The sequence below is a fragment of the Cyprinus carpio genome, chromosome A3 (genome assembly GCF_018340385.1).
Source record: "Cyprinus carpio isolate SPL01 chromosome A3, ASM1834038v1, whole genome shotgun sequence".
Taxonomy (NCBI): domain Eukaryota; kingdom Metazoa; phylum Chordata; class Actinopteri; order Cypriniformes; family Cyprinidae; genus Cyprinus; species Cyprinus carpio.
In genome coordinates, this window is record NC_056574.1 from 25,929,634 (window position 1) to 25,953,766 (window position 24,133).

Sequence of the window (24,133 nt, forward strand, 5' to 3'; positions counted from 1 at the left end):
TTTTTGAATGGAATTAGTGAAATCAACTTTTTGATATTCTAATTATATGACCAGCACCTAGAGCAAGAATGTGACCATGCCTGGTGACGCAAACTAGTCTAAAAAAGCATGTATTTGAAGAGACAGAAGTTAAGAATTTGGTGAAGGGGAAAACAGAAAGAGGCTTCCTTTATTTACATGGCTTTTGAAAAACGGTCCACAGTCAAGACTGTTCCAGCGGAGTGAGCAAAGTCAGCATGGACATTGTCTTTTGAATACACTGAAGATCTTTCAAGATGAGCAACATAAACAGATTCCAGACAGATGCGTAAATCGCACATTTCCTAACGGTACATGGTCAGGTCAAAGACAGCAAGAGAATGCTGGAGCACAACGACTCTTCGCGACCCAATGGGACATTTAGTTAAAACGGTAGAGATCACCAAACACGGCTCACTGATCATGCCTGCAATTTACATAGATCCAGATTACACACACTGTGGAGTCAATGGTATCAAGTCTACAAATAACCAGATCAATCAGCTCCTCCGAAAGGCTCTTTAATTCAGAAGTTAATAAACGTGCTGGCCAACATAGTCTCTCCCTGGGTTTAACTTATAAGAGTGTAGATCCTAGTGTATTGAAAGATCATCCATCCACAGCTCACATCCAATGAATTTACAATAAATATACATATCAAAAAAGTGAGTGTATTTCGTAGTTAAAAAAATTAAAGTCATAAACTATCAACACAAAGAAACACTTTACATTCCAGTAAAATGTACAATGCAGCAAGGGGTTGAATGGCAACATTGACGAATGAATCTTACAGAGAGGGAACATGGTCAACAGGTGCATGAACTCGCTCTCTCCGAACCTCTGTATGCAGTAGTCGAACAATCCACTCGCGTGCCGAAATCGAGAGCATGAGGCACTGCATTCACATAATAGTTTGCTGAGGTCTTTAAAATGGTTTGCAATGTGGCATAAATATAATATCTGTGTGAACTCTTAGTCTGTACATGCTTAATCTATACGGCACTAGCAGTAATGAATTTCTGTACTAACCAGTGTTTTTCTGACAAGCTTTGGATTTGGATGATGTAGACCATTTTACGATCAGTAATATGATGGGGAGAGGGGCTGTTCATGGGCTGATGGGACATTAGAGTTTTTAAAGTATTAAGGACTCCTATGCAGTGTCAGGGAGAAACAGCACATTTGCATGTAGCACCGTCTTAGGTTCCCCCAAACATAAACTCAAATTGTAGCTGAGGCTTTTGAAAATGTAAACGAAAAATGTAAAAAATTATGATGCATTCAGGGTACAATCAATAGAGTGGATTAAAAAAAAAACATTGCAGAACAATAAAACTAAAACTGGAATATGAGGGACAAAAAGGACACAGATCTGAAAGAGAAGTGTGCAATGCATCATGTTGTTTTTCTGGTACAGAATGGTTATGCCCCTGCCGTTGTTGTCTTTGTGCGTATGCAGTAAAACAAGTCAATGGCACAGACGCAGATCCAACTGTGGAGCCAGAAAGCCTGTTACACCAGAGTGTAGTACATCAGAGAGCAGGGATGGAGGAGAGTTGTCCGGTTCAGAGAAATTCAGAGGTTGTGAAACTACTGCATACATTCTGAAAGTTGCCAAGCTAGCCAAACTGGAAGAAGAAATTTCCAGGTCCAGATGCTGCAGGACAAAAAACAAAAGACGGGAACAAATTAAGTGACACTGAAAAGAATTTAAAAAAAAAAAGAGCTACGTCATCACAACAGCTATAGACTATTAATTTCATGACATCCAATTAAAAGTTTGGGTTCAGTAAGATCATTTTGAAAGAAATTAATGCTTTTATTCAACAAGGATGTATAAATTGATCAAGTGTGACAGTAAGGACATTTATAATGTTACAAAAGATTTCTATTTTAAATAAATGCTGTTCTTTTAAACTTTGTTCAAATAATCATGAAAAAAGTATCACCGTTTCCACAAAAATATTAAACTTTTCAACACTGATGTATGTTTCTTGAGCAGAAAATCAGAATATTAGAATGATTTCTGAAGGACCATGTGACACTGAAGACTGGAGTAATGATGCTGAAAATTCAGCTTTGATCAAAGGAATAAACTATTTTAAAACATTCAAAATAGAAAACAGTCATTTTAAATTGTAGTAACATTTCACAATATTACCGTTTTTACTGTATTTCTAATCATAACTGCTTCCTTGGTGAACCAACCCCAAACTTTACAACAGTACTGTTAATTCAGTGGTTTATTGTACAGTCTGAACATGGGATTAACAAATGATTATGAGAAGTAAATAAAGGTTTGCCTTACATGAATTAGCTTCAAAACTAAACCCACCAGGGCCACCAAAGAAAGCTTTGAAGATGTTATTGGCATCGAAGTCTGAAAAAGCAAATAAAAACAAAACATAAAATCATTAGTCATCATTAGGGCTGGACGATATGGCAAAAAAAAAAAAAAAAAAAATAATCATCTCTCTGTATTGTGTGGCTGATATGCGATACATGGTATATATCTCGGTATTCTCTACATTTTCTATTTGGATAAAAAAATAAAATAAAAAAATAATAACAATAATAATATTATATATATATATATATATATATATATATATATATATATATATATATATATATATATATATATAATTATATATATATATAATTTATATTAAATGCAAAGAAAACAAATATAGTGAAAGTAGGCTACGCAATTCATTATGTGCAAAAAAGGGGCTAAAATCACATTTCATTCTAACACTCTAACATTACAATCTAAAAACAAAAATAAAGCTTTTTAATGCAGAAGTTCAATTAACTAAACTAAAAATGAAGGTAAATAAACAAGAGCACAGATGAATTGCATTTTATTTTTGATCACCCCATTACTGCTATCTGTTATCATTAAATACACTTACTTGTAAGTTTAAAATTCTACATATGACAATTATTGCGCTCCTAAAATGGAAATACTTCCATGACTTCTTAACATTTACAGATGGAGAATACCTGTTAAACCTGTGCAATGCAAGTTTTGCACTGAGGAAAACAGCACATCTCAAACGCATTAAACAGCGCACGTAGCTTATCTGTCAGCAGCACATGACGGGGCAAGCCTATTCGTATTCGTAAACTATTCGTATTAACTATATTATTTTACCAGTTATTTTAAAGCCCTTAATAGAAAGCATGTCTCATGTTTAGGACAAATTGGATTATGCACTTTCTCCGCAGCAGCTCACTCTATCCTCTGCTATTATTCAGATGCGCTGTATCATGCTACTGTATATCGATATAGACGGTATTGCCTCATACCACATCGCCCATTTAAAATATATCGATATTATCATACAAACTCGATATACCGCCCAGCCCTAGTCACTATATGTAAATCCAATAAAATTTATTTTACTGTACCAAGTAATAAAAGTAGCACAAAACATTCAGATTAATGAAACAGACCCATATTCATGTCATCATCCTCCAGGTCGTGGCCACTGTCATAGCGGGACTTCTTCTTGGGGTCAGAGAGCACAGTGAAAGCCTCGCCCACCTCCTTAAACTTCTTCTCTTCCTCTTTCTGCACTTCAGCACTCGCTCCGCTGTGTCGGTCTGAGAAAAACCAGAGACCGTGTTACAGAATCAGAAAAAACAAATTGAGGACTTTGTTTCATGCTGGTGATCCCAGTACTGCATACAGAAGAGATTCATGAATGTAGACCGTGTACGGAGAACACATTGTGATTCTTTCAAAGAAATACATACCCGGGTGGTGCATCAGGGCTCGTTTACGGTAGGCCTTCTTGATTTCATCTTCAGTGGCGTTTTTTTCCACACCGAGGACCTTGTAATAATCTTTCCTCTTACTTTTCTTCAGCTCTAACTGAGCGTTCTTCAACAGGCTCTTATGTTCTGAAACACACCACAGATGAAATGAGATCTGGCACATCTTAAAGGGAAATTAAACAGTTTAATGCACATTCAAGATGAACACACACCTTTAGTCTTCTCTGTTTGATAAACTTTCTCATAGTCTCTGACAGCCTCTTCATACTGCTCTGTGTCCATGTAACTACAGTGTAAAATGCACAGGTTAAACAATAAATAAAGTTTCAAATGTTTCAATTGTGTGGAACACAAACGTACCATTGGGCTCTTCTCATATAAGCTTTAATATAGGTCTCATCCAGTTTAATAGCCTTTGTGCAGTCCTCAATGGCCTGATCCAGTTTGTTTAACTGAAGAAACAGAGAAGAGAGAGAAACATCATGCGTTGGTGCCAAACAATGACCAAAATGACACAGACACACGTGACCCAGCTTCAGAGCGGGTAAAGGGTCTACTGTTTGGCCTTGTGGGGCTCTCCAATGCTGATAATGCATTAAAACCAAATGTCTAAAAATGTTCAACGCCAAAACAAGGAGTATATCAAAGGCGGACCTTGGATCCGACTGTGGCTCGGTTACAGTACAGCTTGGCATTGGTTTTGATGTTGTTTGGGTCGATGGTCAGGGCCTCTGAGTAGAGGTCATATGCTTCTTCATAGCTGCCCTCTTTAAATGCTTTGTTTCCTTCCTCTTTCTTCGCCTTTAAGGCTTTAGCATTCTACAACAGAGAAACAATTAGACATTTCACAGAGACTGTACTAAAACAACTTAAAAGAATCATTCAATTTGCTGAAAATGTACTCATCCTCAGGCCATCCAAGATGGAGGTGAGTTTATTTCTTCACCAGAACAGATTTGAAGAAACTTAGCAATGGATCCTCTGCAGTGAATGGGTGCCGTCAGAATGAGAGTTCAATCAGCTGATAAACGCATCACAATAATCCACAAGTAATGCACACGATTTGAGTCAATCAAATAATAGCTTGCGAAACAAAAATCTGCGTGCTTGTAATTTATCATTAAAACGTTATTAACTTCAAACTGTCGCTTCAGGCTAAAATAAGAGTTTGCCATCCATAAAATTGCTTTCTCCAATAAAGTCATCTGAATCAGATGTGAATGAAATAAGCACATATCAAACACCATTTACAAGTAAAAACAGTCCAACACAGTTCTGAAGTAATATGTCGATGGATGTTGATGTGAGAGGACAGCAAGGGATGGACTTTTTCACTGGAGGAAGCATTATCACGGATTATGGACTTATATTTTGGCCAGAAGCAACGGTTTTAAGGTTAAAACGCATTAATGATGGACTTGTTTCTTATAAACACACAGCAAGTCGCTTCACTGATAAATGGAAATAGCGTGGATTGCTTCTGGATTATTGTGATTTTTTTTTTTTATCAGATGTTTAAACTCTCATTCTGATGGCACCCATTCACTGCAAAGGATTCACTGGCGAGCAAGTGATGTAAAGCTAAATTTCTCCAATTTGGTCACAATAAAGACAAACTCGTCTATATATTTGTATGGCCTGAGGGCGAGTAAAATTTCTGCAAATTTAAAATTTTGGGTCAACTATACCTTAAATCTGAATACTTATAATGCAATCAACTACACTCACTCTGCAGGCCAGACGGGCCTTCTCATGGTCTGGTGCCATGCGCAGCGCTTGAACGAAAAACTGCACAGCCTTATCAATGCAGTCCTCGTAGTATAGACATAATCCCCGCACATACAGAGCATCACCGTTGGTGGAATCCATCCGCAATATGTCACTGAAGATGCAAAAAGAGTGAGACAGAAAATATACATTAGTGGTCAAATTATATGGATTTTTCAATGGACGATGACAATAGATATAATGTCAATAATATATAGAAAATGTGCAGCCAGAAGTTTTAGACTGTTTGGCTGAGCAAGTAGCTTGGCCAATGCATCAGTATAATATTAAAGAGACATTTTCCACACATACATTACCAATAAAAGGTTTGGGGTCAAGATTTTCGTCAATAAAACAAGTTGTAAACAAAACATCAAGCAGCATTTCATTTACCTCAGGAAGTCTTTAGTGTCCACAGCTCATTATTTGCTAGAGAAATTAAGTGCAAAGAAGAGCATTTTGCTAAATATTAGACTATATACTTATTATATTTAACTTTACCTGTTAGAGAGGGTTTAGTTATTTAACTCATGTTTAAATAAATCTGTTACAAAACAATTATGACAGCCACTAGGATTATTTTTCAACAACAAATAGAAACTGTATAATTAAGAAGTTTATTTAAAAACTTTTTGATTATTCTATAATAAATGAATAATTAAATTTAAATTTGGGCTCTGTTAATTGTAACCTTATAATAAATAATGTAAAGGGCTCCCTATTATTTAGAGCAGAATCTCATGTAGATCTTTTCCCAAGAAAATTTTAATTGAAAATTTAATTTATTTAAAGGTTCAGTAAACCACTGTTTAATATATATATAAAAAAAAGCAATTTTATGTTTAGTTTTTTAATTTATTTGAAAAATTTGGTAACATTATAAATTAACTTTCACTGAACCTAAATGCGTCTTTGCAGAATAAAAATATACATTTCTTTAAACATTTTTTTACTGACACTAAACTTTTGTATGTGTGCGTACATTTTGTTGGTCAGATAATGGCAAAAAAAAAAAAAAGGTTAATAACAGCGAAATTCTTTTAAAATATCATACATATTAACACACAAACGCAATGTCAGAACCAAAGGCTGAATGTAGGTCCTAGCCCGGCCCTTGTCTGACAGCTAATCAGAAATCTCGGCCCGAGTCTGTCTGGAGCTTGTGTCTTTTTTTCTCTTTCCCTCTTCCCCATTACACAGCTACTGTTGCAGCCATTAAAATAGTTCATTTTTATCTTTAAGGGCAACGTGGTTATATTTCTTTTCGTTTCTTTATTAAGTTAATTTAGAAAAATGTTTGGAGGGTTTCAGGTTTTTGTTTTTTAAAGTGACGACCAAGCGGCCAGCACCAGACAAGGAGTTGATCACGTCAATCAACAACTTGCCTAAAATAAAAAATAAAAAAAATTGTGCGAAGAGTGGAAGCTAAAGCGCACTTTGCAGGACATGGAGGCGTCAACGCGATCACTTGCATTTTTCTTCTTACTGACAGTGAAACAACTACTCATACAGAGTACTTTTATTTGTGTGCACTCACAATATCAACAAAACATTGTGCTTTTGTAAGATAAAGGAAATAAAAAGAATGTGCTTTATGGTGTCTCTGTCTCCTTGAACACGAACACGAGTGGGACACTAAATACTGAACAAACCAGTCTTAACAGGGTAGCATGGACTTTTCATGGCAAAACCTTTTAAAAACATAAATAAATATATAAAACTTAAAAACACACTTCCTGTTATAATAGGCTTATACTGCAAAAAAAAAAAAAAAAAAAAAAAAGAAATTGTACTTCATTTGCTATCATTGAACAATTTTGTATCAACATTGAGATTTAATTTGAATAACCCCTTATCAGTTAACCTCTACTAAACAATTGCCATAACGCTGGTAGTGCTGTTACCTGGCAACCGATTGGGCCTCTGGGTAGCGTCCCAGCAAAGCAAGACACTCTGCTTTCAACACCTTGAACCTGTGACATGCAGATGCAGACTGTAATGCCCGATCCATACAGAACACCACCTACAGAGAGACACAAACTCATATTCATCTGTTTATCAGTCTCTCAGCAGCTAGAAGAGTATTACTAGGGCCCTATGAAATATGTATTATTTTTTCCTAAATTCAGTTTTATTTTCCAAATTCCGTTTTTTCCATTTTAATTTTTATCGACTCCTTTTTAATAGTTAAAAAAGCATGCCTAAATAAATTTAAACCATGAAACCTAACATTTTCATATCAATTTAATAAAAGTTTAACAAAATAGACATGTTTAGGGCCCTATGAAATGTTTTATTTTTTCCTCACCATTTTTTTTTTAATGTTACCAAATTCTGTGTTTTACCATGTCTAATTATTTGAATGCATAAAACAACAATTTATTCATTTTTTTTTTCTTAAAGTAGCCTAATTTTATTTCCCTCAAAAATTCTGTGTTGTGCATTTAAAATTTTCTGGTTATCAAATGAAGGCATAAAACATTAATTTAATATATATATATATATATATATATATATATATATATATATATATATATCTATATATATATATATATATATATATATATATATAATTTAATTTTTGAAAATTAAGCAAACTTTATTTTTTGGTAAACAAAGGGAATTTACTATTAAAAACATGGAAGAGATGTTTTGTGATTATTCCTTAAAAAAAAATAATGTTCGTTTTATTTTAGTAGTAGTAGTAGTAGTAGTAGTAGGCTATGTACATTCTACTGAAAAATAGACTTCAGATAAAACCGGACTTTTACTTTGACGGGTTGCCGTGAATACCTTTACAGTTCTGTGTATGTGATATGATGCTAGTTTTACTCAAATCAAACGGTCAAATTCTCATGAAGTGACTCTCAGAGAAGTTCTGGAGATGTTGTTCATGTGTTTACATCCTCATTTAGAGAGACAGCAGATGCTGAAAACACTGCGAGTGTCACGCGCTTCAGTATATAGTAAATGAAACCAGGCGTCTGCGCCATTCATTAACAGATACTAGATAACAGATTCATTTAGTCCATATCGCGATTTGACTCAAGTGTAATGACCTACTTTTGATTAATTCATTCAAAATTTGACAAATTCCTTGACAATCCGTGTTAAAATGTGAATTCCGTTTTTATGACTGGATTCCATGATTCCGTCCGCGTTTTCCACATCACAGAAATCATAGGCCCCTATATTACAAAGACGCTCACCATCCTGAAGTCTCGCTTCTCAAAGCTGATCTCAGCCAGTCGCTCAAATTCCAGGATGGACTCTGCACTCTTCAGCTGCAAGAGACACAGGAGGTCAGAGTCCTTATGAATTACACATGCCATAAGTTCAGAGGCGATTATGGATGCCTGCAATGAGACAAAACGGTGACTGATATTTATAGTCAATGTACCTCCTGCTGCACCTGACTGTTTTCTGGTTCCAGCTCTTGAACCTTCTGGAAGCAGCGGCTGGCAGCCATAGCATTGCCAAGCAGCAGGTGGCACTTGCCCTCACGCATGTGGCCCTGTGGAACAGAACAATAATGATTAGTGACATACAATTTAAAACACCCAAAAGAATGCTGACTACATTTATGCATTTGGCAGATTCTTTTATCCAAAAGCTACATGAATTGCATTTAAGGAATGCATTTTATCAGTTCATGAATTCTAAACTTCGACCTTTGGATCTTTGAAAGAAAAAAAAAAAAAAACATACGCAAACTTTTGAGAGACTTTTGAGTATCACAACAAACTTTTATGGCTCATATAGTATGATAGTGAAAATTTGGAGCTCATACTTAAGGAGGAAAAAAAGCATCTTAATTTTATTTTGAGGTCCAAACTGAGAAAAGAAAATCTGCAGTTTGGTGCAATTACTTACAATAGTACAAAAATTCTTCTAGCTTGTAATGTAAATCAATGAGATCTTTATAACATTATAGTAGCCTACTTACATAAAATGCATATAAATATCAGTTGTGGGGTACAAAAACACAACGGTTTGGCATGTACCTCAGTTTTGACGTCACGGTTCAGTATGGTTTTGGTACAGCAGGGGGAAAAACTAAACAAAATGTTTTTTTTAATATATTAAACAGTGGTTTATTGAACAAATTTTTCTCTTTAAATAAATTCAATTCTAATTAAAGTATCCTTAGGGATAAAAATCTACCACAGATTCTGGTCTGACTTATAGGGAGACCTTTTACATCACTATAAGGCTACAATTAACAACAGAGGCCAAAAAGATGAGACTTTGTTTTTTATCAAAAGTAGCAATATATAAAACTGGAAGTTTTCAATGAAGTTCCACTCGTGCAGTGCTTAAAACAATGTACTTGTTCGGTACGTATGCGTACCGAAACAAAAGACCCGTACCGTTACACCCCTAATGAGTTGTCACACTATATTTCTCAATAACATGTATAAGAAAGAAGGTATTTAAATGCTTAGTTTTATGATCAAAGCTCTGTAGGTTTTAAAGTGGGGGGTCAAAACATAATACAATGTAATACAATGACAACAGAGAGACAAATAAATTACAAATAAACATTCAACAAAAAAAGATTTTTCTAAAAAACAATGATTAGATAATCAAGTGTTCACCTTGAAACATTAACAATATTAAAGTTATTTTATAAAAACCAGTGAAGGTTTCACAGCAAAAAGACATGTAACGTCCTGAAGGGGAACGTTTTTATGACGATACTTTAATTTCCTAATAAAAGTGTAAAACTATCTATCAGATGACAGAAGGCATGCAACACATTGTATACAACAGCTTTTTCATCAGTTTTGATCATGCTGATAATTTAAAGAAATCTGCATAACAAATAGGATAAAATAGGGTTTTAAACAAAATATTTAATTATTTTTTGTATTTTTATTTTTATTTAAAAATTCAAAAGATTTAATTAATTATTAGTTTCATCAACTCACAAACCCCCTGCAGGTCCTTTATGAACCCCAGTTTGGGATTCCTTGTACTAAACCAATGCCTCTAAATGTAACTTTTGAGAATTATCTAAAAAAACAAAAACAACAACCACCAACCCTTTACAGCTCACCTTCATGAAGGTGTCATCTAGTCGCACAGCCTGCTGGGAGTCCTCCAGCGCCTCTCTGTAGCGACTCAGCATCATCAATGTGGCTGCACGGTTGCCATAGTAACTGGCATTTTTTGGGCACAGGTCTGTTAAAAGGACACAAACAAAAGATGTAGACGGACACTTCAGTAAACAAAGGGGAATTAAAAAAAATCTGTGGTTATTTTTGTTACAAACGGAATGGAAACGGTCACCAAAACATTTCTAAAACAAGTGGTTGCTATGACAAAATCTATTCTGGTAATTATGTTACAGCCCTCAAGGAAAACATGTGGAAAAATGAGAATCTGTGCGCTTCTGAGTGAATATTATGAGTCATTATGTGATTCAGAAGTGTGTAGGAACAAATCAGCACCATAAATGCAAAAGATGCCTACAGAAATCTACGCAGACAGATAAACCACATAGACAGCCAAGCACACTTTTAAGTGTTCTTACCGATAGCCTTGGTGTAGAAGTTGAATGCTTCAGCGTAGTCCTTCTTGACATAGAATGCATTTCCCTGTTCTTTGAAGCCTTCAGCTTCCCTACAGATTCAACACAGAAACAAAACTGATGATATGCCTCCAGAAACAGAAGATCAGAATAGCTGTTAGAAAGCAGCTCCAAAAATCATCATCCTCTTTATGCTTTGGGACACAGCATAAAGACGATATAGATCAGAAAACACTGCTGGCATTTGCATTTCACATTTTGAATATGTGAGGCCTCTGAAAAATGGGCAAATACATTATGTTCTGTACTATAGGTGTCTGGGGGGGTGGGTTTAAAATGTTAGATTAGGCTGCTAAACATAGATCCTCCACTACTGATGGCATCTGTTTTAAATCAGTCAAACAGCACTCAGATGTATGGCATCAGGTGGGGTGGAGTGCTTTCTGGGAAACAACGCAGGATGGTATACCTTTAAAGACGACTAGAGAATGAATGTCACATTACCAGCTTTACCTTTACCCATCTATACTGAAGACTAAAACATAAGAGTGAGGCTGAAAAAAAAAAAACGCTTCTGCAACAGTGAAGGCCATCTGTAGAGCTGGTTAACTTTATTCCTCTGAGGATTCAGAGCACATCGGAACTGTGGGTAACGAGGGCGATATTAGCCCTTTAGATCGACATTTTATGACAACATGAAGACAATTTTTTTCAAAGTGATTTTTTGAGGAAAACTATTTTTTGGCTTTATTCTATACAACAATGAGCATTACTAAAGCTATAAAACAAAAACAAAATGAAAAAGCAAAAAGAAAGACAAAATGCAAAACTGAATTATTATGAGCAACTGCGAGTTCACATTGCAACATCAGAAAAAGAGTCAAATCACTAGTTTCTCTCTCACAGTTCTGGGTTTAGATCTTTCAATTCTGAGTTCTCTCAGAATTGTGAGAAAAAGGCCAAATAGTGAGCTAAAAAGCCACAACCATTTTCATTTTTAATACTGTGGTGGAAATGGCCTTCCATAGGGCACAGATGTGGCAGGCTGTTGAGAACATTAAAGTAACAATGAAACTGAAGTCGTGACAGACAGACCTTTTCTTCTATACTGTAACATACCTCAGTTTGTAACAAATTACATACAGAGAAAAGTAAAAAAAGGGACTTGGTTGAAACCATTGGTTGTTGATTAGATTTTGAGATGAGGGATCACTCAAAAATGGAGTCAGATCTGTGTGTGAGCTTGCAGTTGATCTATGGATTCAAGCGGACTAAATGATTGAGGAATTCCAATATCCATGAACAGAGAGAAGTCTTATTCACCAGAGGATCGAGTTATGAACTAGCCTTGTTCAGACTGTCAGTCCAAATGCGATTTTTGTGAATATCTGATAGGAATCCGATTATATTAAGCAAGTGTGAACAGCCAAAAAAAAAAAAAAAAAAAAAAAAATAGATAAGATTTTTATAAATCAGTCAAGCTACATTCATGTTGTTTGAAATCCTATTTAAATCGTATTTTGTGAAATCCGATTCGTCTGACCGCTTTGATCGGATTTTACGTAGCTTTTTGTGCCACGTAAAACACAGCAGACTTTGTTTATACAAAAAATGTTGAATATCTTTGAAAAAACTATCGAGTTGAGTGGAAAATGACAAAATACAGCTGGTCTACACCTCTGTTTGAATTTTGAGATGGCAGCACATAATAAAGCCATGCATTTCAGCTACTGCCTCATAAAATCCAGTGCAATGGCAACATGTTATGTTGTAAGACAACAACGTTGCTAGACTGAAATCAATGCAGATATTCTGGAAAACAAAACAGTGCCACAGGACACACAAACTGGATCTGAACGGTTACAAAACACAGTGTGAACATTAAGATAAGATACCAGTCGAATACACAAAACCTGAGCTGGCAGGTTGAACACAGCTTTTGATTACAGATTACAAAGTCAGTTTCTATTTTTTTAATGAAGAATAATATCCACATGCATTTTGAAAACAGATTTTATTTTTATTCTTTTCTTTCTGTCTTTAAGAGCCTTTCTTGTGAATCTTGAGGGATTCCCTTGTTTATCTTCACTTTGGTTTCGGGTCAAGCTGACCAAGAGCCTAATGACATCGTGTTCAACTTGCATTTGCAAATCACTGACTGTAAGACACATTGACAATGAAACAGATGACACAAACAATATACTTAACACACACTCAAATCACAATCGCAAAGCAAGTCAGCATGCCATCTACTTCCATCTGCTTACATATCACACGGCTTAAATATTAGTCAATGACGACTTTATCTCTGGAATATTCTCGAGAGGGTTTTACACACTAGTCAACAGCTGAACCCACTTAATCGCACACCAATGTTCAGCTTCACTCTCCTCTGTCAGAGAGCAGCTCTAATGATCCGTGTTTGTCTTGTGCCACCTGTGTGGTCATGCAAATAGTGCTTTATTCAGACCTACAGCATGACGTCACGTTCACACCCTCCAGTTAATCTGGAAACCAAAACCAGACTGGTGCGTTGAGAGAAATGACATAATGATGTGAATCATTAGCAGAGCAGGTACATGAGCTGACAACACTTTAGATCACATGCACAATTTAATCTTGACACGTAGTAGGTGTTTCCTATAGAGTGCATTACTGCCTGCCCACTTTCAACAGCTTTTGTTCCGGAAGTGTTTTTCCAATTCATTTTTCTTACCTTTGTTTAAGAGTTTAAGCCATTAACCAAACCAACCAACTATGAGGTGAATCACACCAAATCAAACTTTCATTTGAAAATAAGTATTTAAAACTTTGTATTTAAAAAAATTACAAGTTTTTGAAAAAAAAAAAAAATACTGTGTTCTTAACCTTTTTAATGAGGGAAAGAACTACAATCCCATGAAGCATTGCAAATAACATGAATTAAAAATGATGGCGAATACAAAATATGCATACATTGATTCCCATTTTGAATCTCTGATCGGTGGAGATTTCGTTGTGGAGAAAAGTATTCTGTCTTGCAAAATAATGCTGAGGAGACAGAGTTCCAGAAGTGAAAATTAGACTTTATTGCAAGAAGACAACAAAGCAGAGATGCCTGTAGAGCATCCGAATCTTTCTTTGTCCAGACTAGCATCTTTGTACAATTTTGTTATCGGTCACTGGCTAATGAGCGTACAGACCAGATCTTTGATACGCCATTCCCAGTACTTTTCCACATTTGTTTATTAGTTTTGATAATGCTTGCTTTAATTGAAGAAAACCACCTGCTAGTCTGTTTTTCAAGAGATAACTTCTCTTATCTACCACTTTCCAGGTGCCCAAGTTTGCATAATCATATACATTTTAGGATTTTAATGAGCTGTCGGGATTTTAATGAGTTTTACACATTATCTATTTCTACATTCTCTCATCCTGTGGCTTCTACCATTTTCTGTATTCTCTGTTCATAGGTGCAGTCACATAAGCCAACATGGTCAGTTAGTTTGGCCTTGAGGCCTTCAAATGCACCCAGCTCACATATGAGGCAAACTAACTTTCACAAACATGCAAAGTAACTAAATCAATTGCTTTCTATAGGGTAAATAAAATATTTCTTTGCAGAATCATGGGTAAATTAGTTTTTAGGAAGCCCACTGTTGAACATGATTACCTAAAAATAAAAAAAATAAAAAAAAATTAAAAAAATAATGCAGGCTGATGGCTTCAACAAAAGCACCATCGATTATCAACCTCATAGCTCACAGCAGGTCTTTAGAGGCTTGTAAGTATCATTAAAATTCAATTCCTTCAACCGACATTAGAGTACATGGGAAACCATAACTAAAGCTATTAGAAGAACAGCAGACAAGTTACAGTAGAAATCTCAAAGTACTCAAAGTTCCCCAGGAACACAAGGTTTGTACTGTAACATTACAGTAGTGTGCGCCTCTGACAGATAATACTCTAACTACACTTAACATGAGGAAAGTTAAGTCAGAACCGAGGTTAACTGCACTTCTCGCGCGTCCAGTTACAGTTCGGTAACCGATCGTTCCAAGTCAACGTTCCAAGTTCACGTCATGCCTCCGTCCGCCCGGCACGGAAACAGCAGACAAACAGAAAGTTCCAGAAGTGAACGACCTATTATAGGCTGCTTGTCCGCATATATATCTCGACTTTAACGACACCTAATAAACACAACTGAAACGTCACATGCTTTCAAAGGGACAGTACGTGGATAACTAAAATTCGGTCATCGAAGTAGATGTCAGGCAGACTCGTTCAACAATCACGTCCTTTTTACAAAAAAAATAAAAAATAATAACTACGACTGGGGTTGTCATCCTCTTTAACGTGACCTAAATCAGGAATCCAAGTGTTTAAGATGTCAGAATGTACATGTTTTATGGGGATCTGTCAATTTAAGAGATACATTAAAAAAATTAAAAAGCTGCGAAATCTCTTCGTGCTCCTAACTTGGATAAAACCTCCAAGCAAGTGTCAAAAGTAGCGGCCTGCAAATACAGGAGACCCGCAGGGACAGCACGTCATTTCCTCTGTAACGTTACCCATGTGCGTTTTTTTCTTGCTTTTTTTTTTGCATTGTAGTCATTTACTAAGCGTATCAATCAACGCCTATTAAGGTTTCAAATATTTAACACAAGAATGCGATGAGCAACCGGACGTGTGCGGGTTTAAGTGCGTCTGCATTGTGTTGGTGGGAGTAATGATGTCACGCTGCCTTCAGCCTATTTCTCACCCTAAAACCGTGTCAGCACATCTGTCCTAATAACACGATGTGCGGCACCCTTGAGCATCGCTTTAAAAGCGCAGAGCTCCCTTAAAAGATGATAAGAATAACACCGGGTTAATCGCCAGGCACCCCAACACTGAAAGCAGCTACCTGGCACGCTAGGCCATAGACTCCCCTTGATTTTCAAGTTATGCGGCAGTCGCGATCTCAGGGTCTTTGTACGACTGTGAGCCCGATCAAGGCTTCTCTAAAACCCGGCCCCCTCACGAGCAGACCGCCCGGCATCAGACTAAAGTGAGCGCTCTTTTCGGGTACCTCTCTAACTCGTCGTCGCTGGTTATGTCCATCTCTGGATCCGCGGACGAGCCGAAGTCAACAGTCGCCATTTTGCTGTCCAGAGGCGGAGGGACGCGACGCGGTGTGTGAGCCTTTCATACCGCCTTCAGCTCCGCCTTCCGCAGCCCTGCGCAATGTGCCCATAGTAGGTCAACGGATACGAGAACATACTATAACATAGTGTGTGCACAAACAGTTTTCAAAAATAAAAGTGTACTAAAGTTTAACACAGCGCTTTTTGTCTAGTTAGTTCAAATTAAGGGCTCCACTAGTTTTTTTTAAAAACTGGCCTTATATTCTTTACATTGTTTTCAAACCATAGAGACTGCACACATCTCTCTCTCTGGACATCAGTAGTAGCCTAACTATTATAATTATGTGAAACTTCTAAAGAATTTATTTAAATATTATGGAAGGGATTTTGATTCACGTCAGTGACTCGAGTCGTTTGAATCAGTTCACTTAAAAGATTCGCTCGGTGATCGAAGGTGACGTTGCGTTGCACCAGTAGGTGGCGACAAATGACCATATTTTCTGAATGTGGCCTAGTACAGTATACTATCTATTTATTTATTTTTAATTGGTTTTAAAGATTTAAAAATACAGGAGGGGGTACTTTACGATAAACGGCAAAAAATAAAAAAGATAGAAATAAACATAAGAAAAGTACAAATAAAATAATATAAATGTTTACAAATTCGCCTATTAGCCTGTGATGGACTGGCCATCTTAACACATTTTACAGCTTATTCTTCAAAGATAATATTGATAGGTATTGCATTGTTGAACTTTTGCTTTAAAAGCTAAATAGTCTAAATGTATATACTATATACTAAATTTGGTGATCGCAGGTGACGTTGCGTTGCACCAGTAGGTGGTGACAAATGACCGTATTTTCTGAATGTGGCATAGTACAGTATACTATCTATTTATTTATTTTTAATTGGTTTTAAAGATTTAAAAATACAGGCGGGGGTACTTTACGATAAACGGCAAAATAAATAAATAAATAAATAAAAAAGATAGAAATAAACATAAGAAAATTAAAATAAAATAATATAAATGTTTACAAATTGGCCTATTAACCTGTGATGGACTGGCCATCTTAACACATTTTACAGCTTATTCTTCAAAGATGATATTGATAGGTATTGCATTGTTGAACTTTTGCTTTAAAAGCTAAACTGTCTAAATGTATATACTACATACTTAATTTGGTGCTAGTATGTTATTTTAATTTCAGTTGATGTAATAAGTGAGATATTGAGCCTGTTTACGATCACAGGTGGTCAGCCGAATAAATAAGTAATTCATTCATTCATTCAGTCGATTCAGTAAAAACAGAGTCAAATTCAAATTTCATTCAGTCAAGGAAGTGATTTCCTTGAGAAGGTGCAACCAGTGGTTGTTCACAACCTCTGCACGTATGACTTTGTATATAGGCTACGTCATAATGTGTTACTGATAACAAATCAGATTCCTGAAAAAGTATAAAACGTTTCAGTGATACTATTTATAATGTTTAATCTTTCTTCCTACTTAGCCTAATTATTATTATTATTATTATTATTAATTAGTTTACTGTAGTTAGGCTAATTGTTTTAAATAATATCGGCCTATTTTTGGCCCATTTATTTATCTTTTTTACTTTATTTATTAATTTATTTATTTTGCTTATGTAGGCCTATGTGTTTTTCCTTTTGTGTGTGTGTGTGTTTTTTTTTGTTTGTTTGTTTTGTTTTTTTCAAATGCCCTTAAATATTCTCATGAACATTGATCTTTTGAGTTTTGACTGTATTTTATATTGTATTTGACATTTTGGTCACCGAAGAAAAATATCATGTACTGTACTGAATGAGTAGCGCGTCATTTTTAAATAGTCACCTTACTTAATTTGGCTTTTTAGTTCATTTTTATTGGTTATTATTAGAAATATGAAACGTGTTCGGCATGTGTTGCTGTCCTCCGAACAGAAGAGGGCGCCCCGCAGCTCAATGGAACCGGTGTCAAACTCCGTCGAAGGCTGATATCTGACATAAACAGGAAGAGAGTACGGTGAGATGAGTCTTTCCTTAAACGTTAACTTTTGTTATCTTCTTTACGCATTTTAAAGTTTATCAAAGATGAATACAATTATGCAGTAATCTGATGATGTAAAGGCGCAGCAGGTTTATGCTCTTGACTACACAGCACATCAGTTATTCTCACTATTCTCTTGTTGTGACAGATTTCTGCTACCTCTCTAGTTCATTCCTGTTCTTTAATGAGCACTGAGCGCTTGTAAGTGATCATGGGCAAGAGCTGCAAGGTGGTGGTGTGTGGTCAGGGGTCAGTGGGGAAAACTGCTGTTCTGGAGCAGCTGCTCTACGCGAACCATGTCGCAGGTGAGTGTTGTGACAGCAGGCGTTTCCCGAACCCTAATACATGAGCAGTAGATTCACACAGTACCCGTTCGGCAGGTTCAGAGACCATGGAGACACTGGAGGACATTTACATCGGGTCCGTGGAAACGGACCGCGGCACCCGAGAGCAGGTGCGGTTTTACGACACGCGCGGGCTGCGCGACGGTCACGAGTTTCCGCGACACTACTTCACTTTCGCCGACGGCTTCGTGCTCGTCTACAGCATCGACAACAAAGAGTCCTTTAGACGCGTAGAGGCCCTGAAGAAAGAGATCGACCGCTGCCGAGACAAAAAAGAGGTCTGTGTGCTTGTTATGAATATGCATGGGGTCCATATAATGTTTTTAATCAATACTTTTATTCATCAAGGACGAATTGATCAAAAGTGACAGTAAAGACACTTATATTGTTGAAGTAGTTTTCTATTTCAAGTAAATGCTGTTCTTTCGAACTTTACAGTATATTCTTTAAAGAATACTGAAAAATGCATGGCACTTTCTACTCAGTTAACAGACAACGTTCTGGAAAGATTCTCTCAAAGTTATGAGCGAATGTTCTTCCAGTAACATTAACAGAATGATGGCACAAAACATTACTTATACATCATTGGTGGGCCTTTAAAAGTCCTTTAATGTTGATAAAAGTCCTTTAAATGTTTTTAATGTTGCTATTTGTTTCAGACCATTCAGAGGTAATTTAAAAATAACATTTCCATCATGTTAGCAAAATTCTCAAATATAATGTTCCCTTAACATTAGCAAAACGTTCTTTGAACATTTTTTTTGTTAGCTGAGTACAAACTATAATGCAGAACTAGAGCAGGAAATCATCATATCAGAATGATTTCTGAAGATCATGTGACTCTGAAGACTGGAGGAATGATGCTGAAAATACAGCTTTGCATCACAGGAATACATTACATTTTAGAATATATATATATATATATATATATATATATATATATATATATAATTGTTTTTGCTAATATTTCATAATATTACAATTTTACTGTATTTTATTTATCAAATAATCATAGCCTTGGTGAGCATGAGAGTTCTTGCAAAACAATAAAAAAAAATCTTGCAACCCCAAATTTTTTAACTGCAGTGTCAAATCACAAGGAATCAATTGTAGTTGATATTTTGATATAAAACATGCCAAAAAAAAATAAAAATACTAACATAAGTGGACATCATGAAAAAAATGTAAAGAATATTTCTCTTTCTGTCTCCCAGGTGACTATTGTTGTTGTGGGTAATAAGCTGGACCTGCAGGATCAGAGGAGGGTGGACAGCGAGGCGGCTCAGCAGTGGGCACGGCAGGAGAAGGTCAGGCTGTGGGAGGTCACTGTGACCGACAGACGGATGCTCATCGAGCCCTTTGTCCATCTGGCCAGCAAAATGACCCAACCTCAGAGCAAATCCACCTTCCCACTCAGCCGCAACAAGAACAAGGGCAGCGGCTCCCTGGACAGCTAGAGATCGAGAAGATGGCAACAGAGCTGACAGAGTAACATAAAGATCAGATACTGTATGTTAGATAGGAGATGCAAGGCAAGTCTCTAAATAGTGACGTTAACAGACGCTCAAAAACATTTGAACTTGGAGTGCCATTATAAGTTTAGCACACTGAATGAAGTTACTGCATTAATGAAGTTATATTTTCATAAACATACAGGATAGAATCCATGTGTTGCTGTGATATATTTTTCTCATGCTTATCTTGAAGCAATTGACTGACAAAACAAAATACTGCTTTTACACTGAAATATATATATGTATATATACACCTCTACATTGCGAAAAGTTGTTACATCTTGTGTGAAATCAGCTGGTATGATTCGACTTGTTGAATTCAGACGTATTTAATGATGTTTGTGCCATGATGACTACTCTTTTCTATGACATGAACTTGACAGAAGAATGTCTTAATTAAGTGGACTGCATGGATTTTTTACTTATTTTCAGGTGTTCATATTTTGCGCCAGACACATTCCTATTAATTGACTGATTTATTACATAAGAGCATCAAAGTAAGTGAAATTTCACACATTTGTTTGATTGTGAATGAGTCCACCACTGTGCTTTTTACCCTGATGACACTGCATTTTGTGAGTAGTCATTCATATTATATAATATTTGCTTTCAGTTGTGAACATACAACATATTTCTGTTCTTTTTTCATGGAAAATGTATGACCTGTGAATATTTTACTTATTTTTAGCCGAGATTGCTTTTAAATATATTTGGACATGTTTAAAAGCATCATAAAGCATTTTTGTCTGAAAACAAAGACTGTATGAACAGCTTATTAACATATTAATAAAGCTGCTTGATTGCTGTTGTGTACCACTCAATCTTTTCTAATCTTAAGCTAAATTAGAGCTTTATACAGTGGTCAAAATAATGGTAATGTTCAATCAAGACAATATTCACTTGAAGCACATAATCTGTACACATGGTTCAAAGCTTGTCTGCTTAACAGCACAGCAACCATCTTCCGACTGAATGAGCCCGAGTCCGACATATCTGCAGTCTCTCTCAATCCCTCTTCAGGGGGAGTAAATGGGAGAATTGGTTTTATTAGCCCTTTATCTATCTTTTTACAGAGTAGATATTTCATTTCGTTCATGGCTAGATCTGCAGTGACCTTATAATAGAGGGCTCTCCACTTCTGCCAGCGAGAGAGAGTGTGTCTGTGTGTAATGAACAATGTCTGAAGTTAATGCTTGCTTTAAGCTACCCTTCATTTCATGAGGCTTGCATCAGTGTGCATCAATAGTGTTTACAGATCACAGATCAAATGCTTCACATTATGCAAATGTACTTTTTACCCACTGTTACACAAAACACGACACATATTGCAAACATCACCCAACATATAGTTTCAAAAATGTCACTCTCTATTAGGGTCTCTGGGAACTTCACAAGCTGCATGCTCTCATGCAGTGAGCTGGAGAACGCCCCATAAGCTGAGGAAAATAAGCCTACTTGCAAGATGTGAATGGGGAGGGGGTTGGTACAATATACAAATAGCCTACTTATTGATTTCCAATAATGGCATACTTATATACTTTTGAATGAACTGGTGTATTTTGTAAATCACAGCATGATGCAAAAAATGCACAGTCCCAGTTAACCAAATAAGAGAACTTTGCTAACATTTCTATTAATCTCTTAAGACCCTGCGGCCTCATATGAGTACATGTACAATCTGGATGTCCTGTACAGAGCACATTCAGGGCTTCTCAGAGATACTAAATGTTTGGATGTTTCATCATGACCACATAATTTAATGATACTCTTATGGAAGTATGATAATATTTTGTAATTACACTGTTAGAAAAAGAGGTACAATACAGGTCCATTTTTGTTCCCTAAGGTACAAACTTTGCATATGTACCCTTAAAAGTACAAAAATGTATCTTTAAGGTACAATTGTGCACCTTTAAGGTACAATTATGCACCTTCCATTGTACATTGTGAGCTTTTCGAGGTGTAAGGTACATATTTGTCCCTTACATATTTGTACCTTAATGTTTAAATATAAAATAGCAGAATTAGTGGGGGATGCTGAAAATGTCATCTCTCAATATAGAAACACAAGTTAACCTATACTATCAAACTCAATAATTGTCAAAACTAAATTAACTGTAAAGTTCTGAGATATGGGCAAAATAAATCAGAATGTGTAAAGTTTTGAGATATGGGCAAAATAAATCAGAATGTGTAAAGTTTTGAGATATGGGCAAAATAAATCAGAATTTATTCATACCAAATGATCAGTTATTTTGAAGTGTCCCTTTGAATCATTTTTAATAATGTTAATGAGGATTATGTAATAATTTATATCCACAAACAGTATTGAAGAATTTGATTTTCCAAACCCTTTACCCTATTTATATTAGAATAAAACAGACAAATAATTGTTAACGCTTTAAGTTGTGTTCTATTGAAAGGATCTAGCTACAGGCTAACCAGAGTTTGACTCGGCGGAAGCATAAATATTGCAGCGCGGAAGGATACATGAGTGAATCGACAGTGATCCAACTGTCAGTGTCGATCAAAGGTGGGAGGATGGCGCTTCGACATTTATCCACGGAAGATTTAATCACGGAGTTATTTAATTTTGGGATAGAGGTCACTGAAGAGGAGAGAAGTAAATTCAAAGGTAAAGTATTTGAATTTTTAATCAGTGTTTGTGGGTGTTAATTCAATTTGGAAGTTAACTTTTACTGTTAATGTTAGCGCTAGCCAAGTTCATACTCTGTCAACATTAGCTAGCTAGACTCACATTGACGATTGCCATTATTAACGGTAACTAGTTAACGTTAGTTAAAACATTATTATATAATAATAGTATAAATAAATATTATTATTATAAGTAGCAGTGCTATCTTGGCTACAGTTCACCATCGAGCTAACGTTAACTTTTCGGCGGCAAAAACGCTTCTCATCCAACTCTAACGTGAAATATTAATGAAATATTAAAATATTTCAGAACAAAAGTCTAATGGGCGGCAAAAACGTTTTTTTTTTTCTTTCTTTTTTCCCCATCATTATAGCTTAGCTATAAAAACTACTGCGTCAGAGTTGGATGAGAAGCGTTTTTGCCGCCGAAAAGTCTTTTGTTCTGACTTATGTGAGCTAGCTGGACTGTCAGAGGAGAACGATAAAAAAATAAAAAATAAAAACCTTTTTGCCGCCCAACAGTCTCTTGTTCTGGAATATTTTAATGCTAAAGCAAAGCCATTTGGGCGGAATGTGACTATCGATAGCCAGTGAGGGTTTGAAAGTATGATTTAGTCTAGGGATGCACCGAATATTCGGCCTCCGAAAAATTTCGGCCGAAAATGGCCCCAAAAGTGCATTTTCGGTTTTCGGCCGAAAGAGACTTTTTTATCACCGAAAAAATACGGCCGAAAATGTTGTGATGACGCAAACAGAAACCGCGAGCTGCACGTGCACCTGCATAGCGCAGACCACGAGCTCCCCGCGACATTCACTTCAAACCAGTCGGTCTTAATAACGCAGGAACGAGACATTTCTCCCTCTTCTTGCCCCCTTTGAGCAGCTAAACTAAAGAGATAAGCTCCTCTGATGCATCAGTAGCGGACGATATTCCTTTAATCGCAGCACTAAAGCGTCTCCTAAGCAAAGAGGTTGAGACGGACCGCGTTATAAAGATCATTACTTGAATGCGGAAATAAAGCAGCGCGCACGAGAAATGATCCAGGCCGCTAGGGATGCGGAGACGGAGCCCGAGCAGCGCACGGAGAGAAGGAGATCAGAGAGCAGAAAAAAAAAGACTCGTCTCTCTGCACTCTCGTTGTCTGATGTTTAAGTGAAATCCTGCAAGAAAGTTGGCTCAAATATAATAATAATAGTAGCGCTATTATGTTCTTAGGCCATACTATATATGTGAGACAGGATCAGATTGTAGACCATATTTCTGCTAGATATTTTTTTTAAATTTGATATAAATGTTTATTTATGCCCTGGCCCTAATTTAAATACATATTCTCTCAAATGTCAGGCAGGATGACAAATCAACCGCAAC

The 24,133-nt window shown here is 36.2% G+C and overlaps 2 protein-coding genes across 5 annotated transcripts; one reads left to right on the forward strand and one right to left on the reverse strand.

The window, feature by feature from the left end:
- Positions 1-141: 141 nt before the first annotated feature.
- On the reverse strand, positions 142-16,316 carry LOC109082617 (dnaJ homolog subfamily C member 7-like). Its single transcript, XM_042726398.1, is given in 15 exon segments — positions 142-1,675; positions 2,327-2,398; positions 3,478-3,627; positions 3,781-3,927; positions 4,014-4,087; positions 4,162-4,253; positions 4,456-4,620; positions 5,530-5,683; positions 7,473-7,591; positions 8,778-8,852; positions 8,969-9,082; positions 10,628-10,752; positions 11,105-11,193; positions 16,152-16,243; positions 16,245-16,316. Coding segments are annotated over 15 exon segments (1,578 nt in total). The 3' UTR covers positions 142-1,637.
- Positions 16,317-18,123: 1,807 nt separating this feature from the next.
- On the forward strand, positions 18,124-20,914 carry LOC109082619 (NF-kappa-B inhibitor-interacting Ras-like protein 2). 4 transcript variants are annotated; one of them, XM_042726415.1, is made up of 4 exons: positions 18,124-18,227; positions 18,419-18,556; positions 18,632-18,873; positions 19,810-20,914. In XM_042726415.1, the coding sequence occupies exons 2-4, from the start codon at positions 18,463-18,465 to the stop codon at positions 20,050-20,052; spliced, it is 579 nt and encodes a 192-aa protein (XP_042582349.1). In that variant the 5' UTR covers positions 18,124-18,227; positions 18,419-18,462; the 3' UTR covers positions 20,053-20,914. The 4 variants fall into 4 exon arrangements, with proteins under 4 accessions (XP_042582349.1, XP_042582338.1, XP_042582364.1 ...); XM_042726404.1 differs by having other exon boundaries at positions 18,134-18,227; positions 18,400-18,556; XM_042726430.1 differs by lacking the exon at positions 18,124-18,227 and adding an exon at positions 18,229-18,340.
- Positions 20,915-24,133: the final 3,219 nt, after the last annotated feature.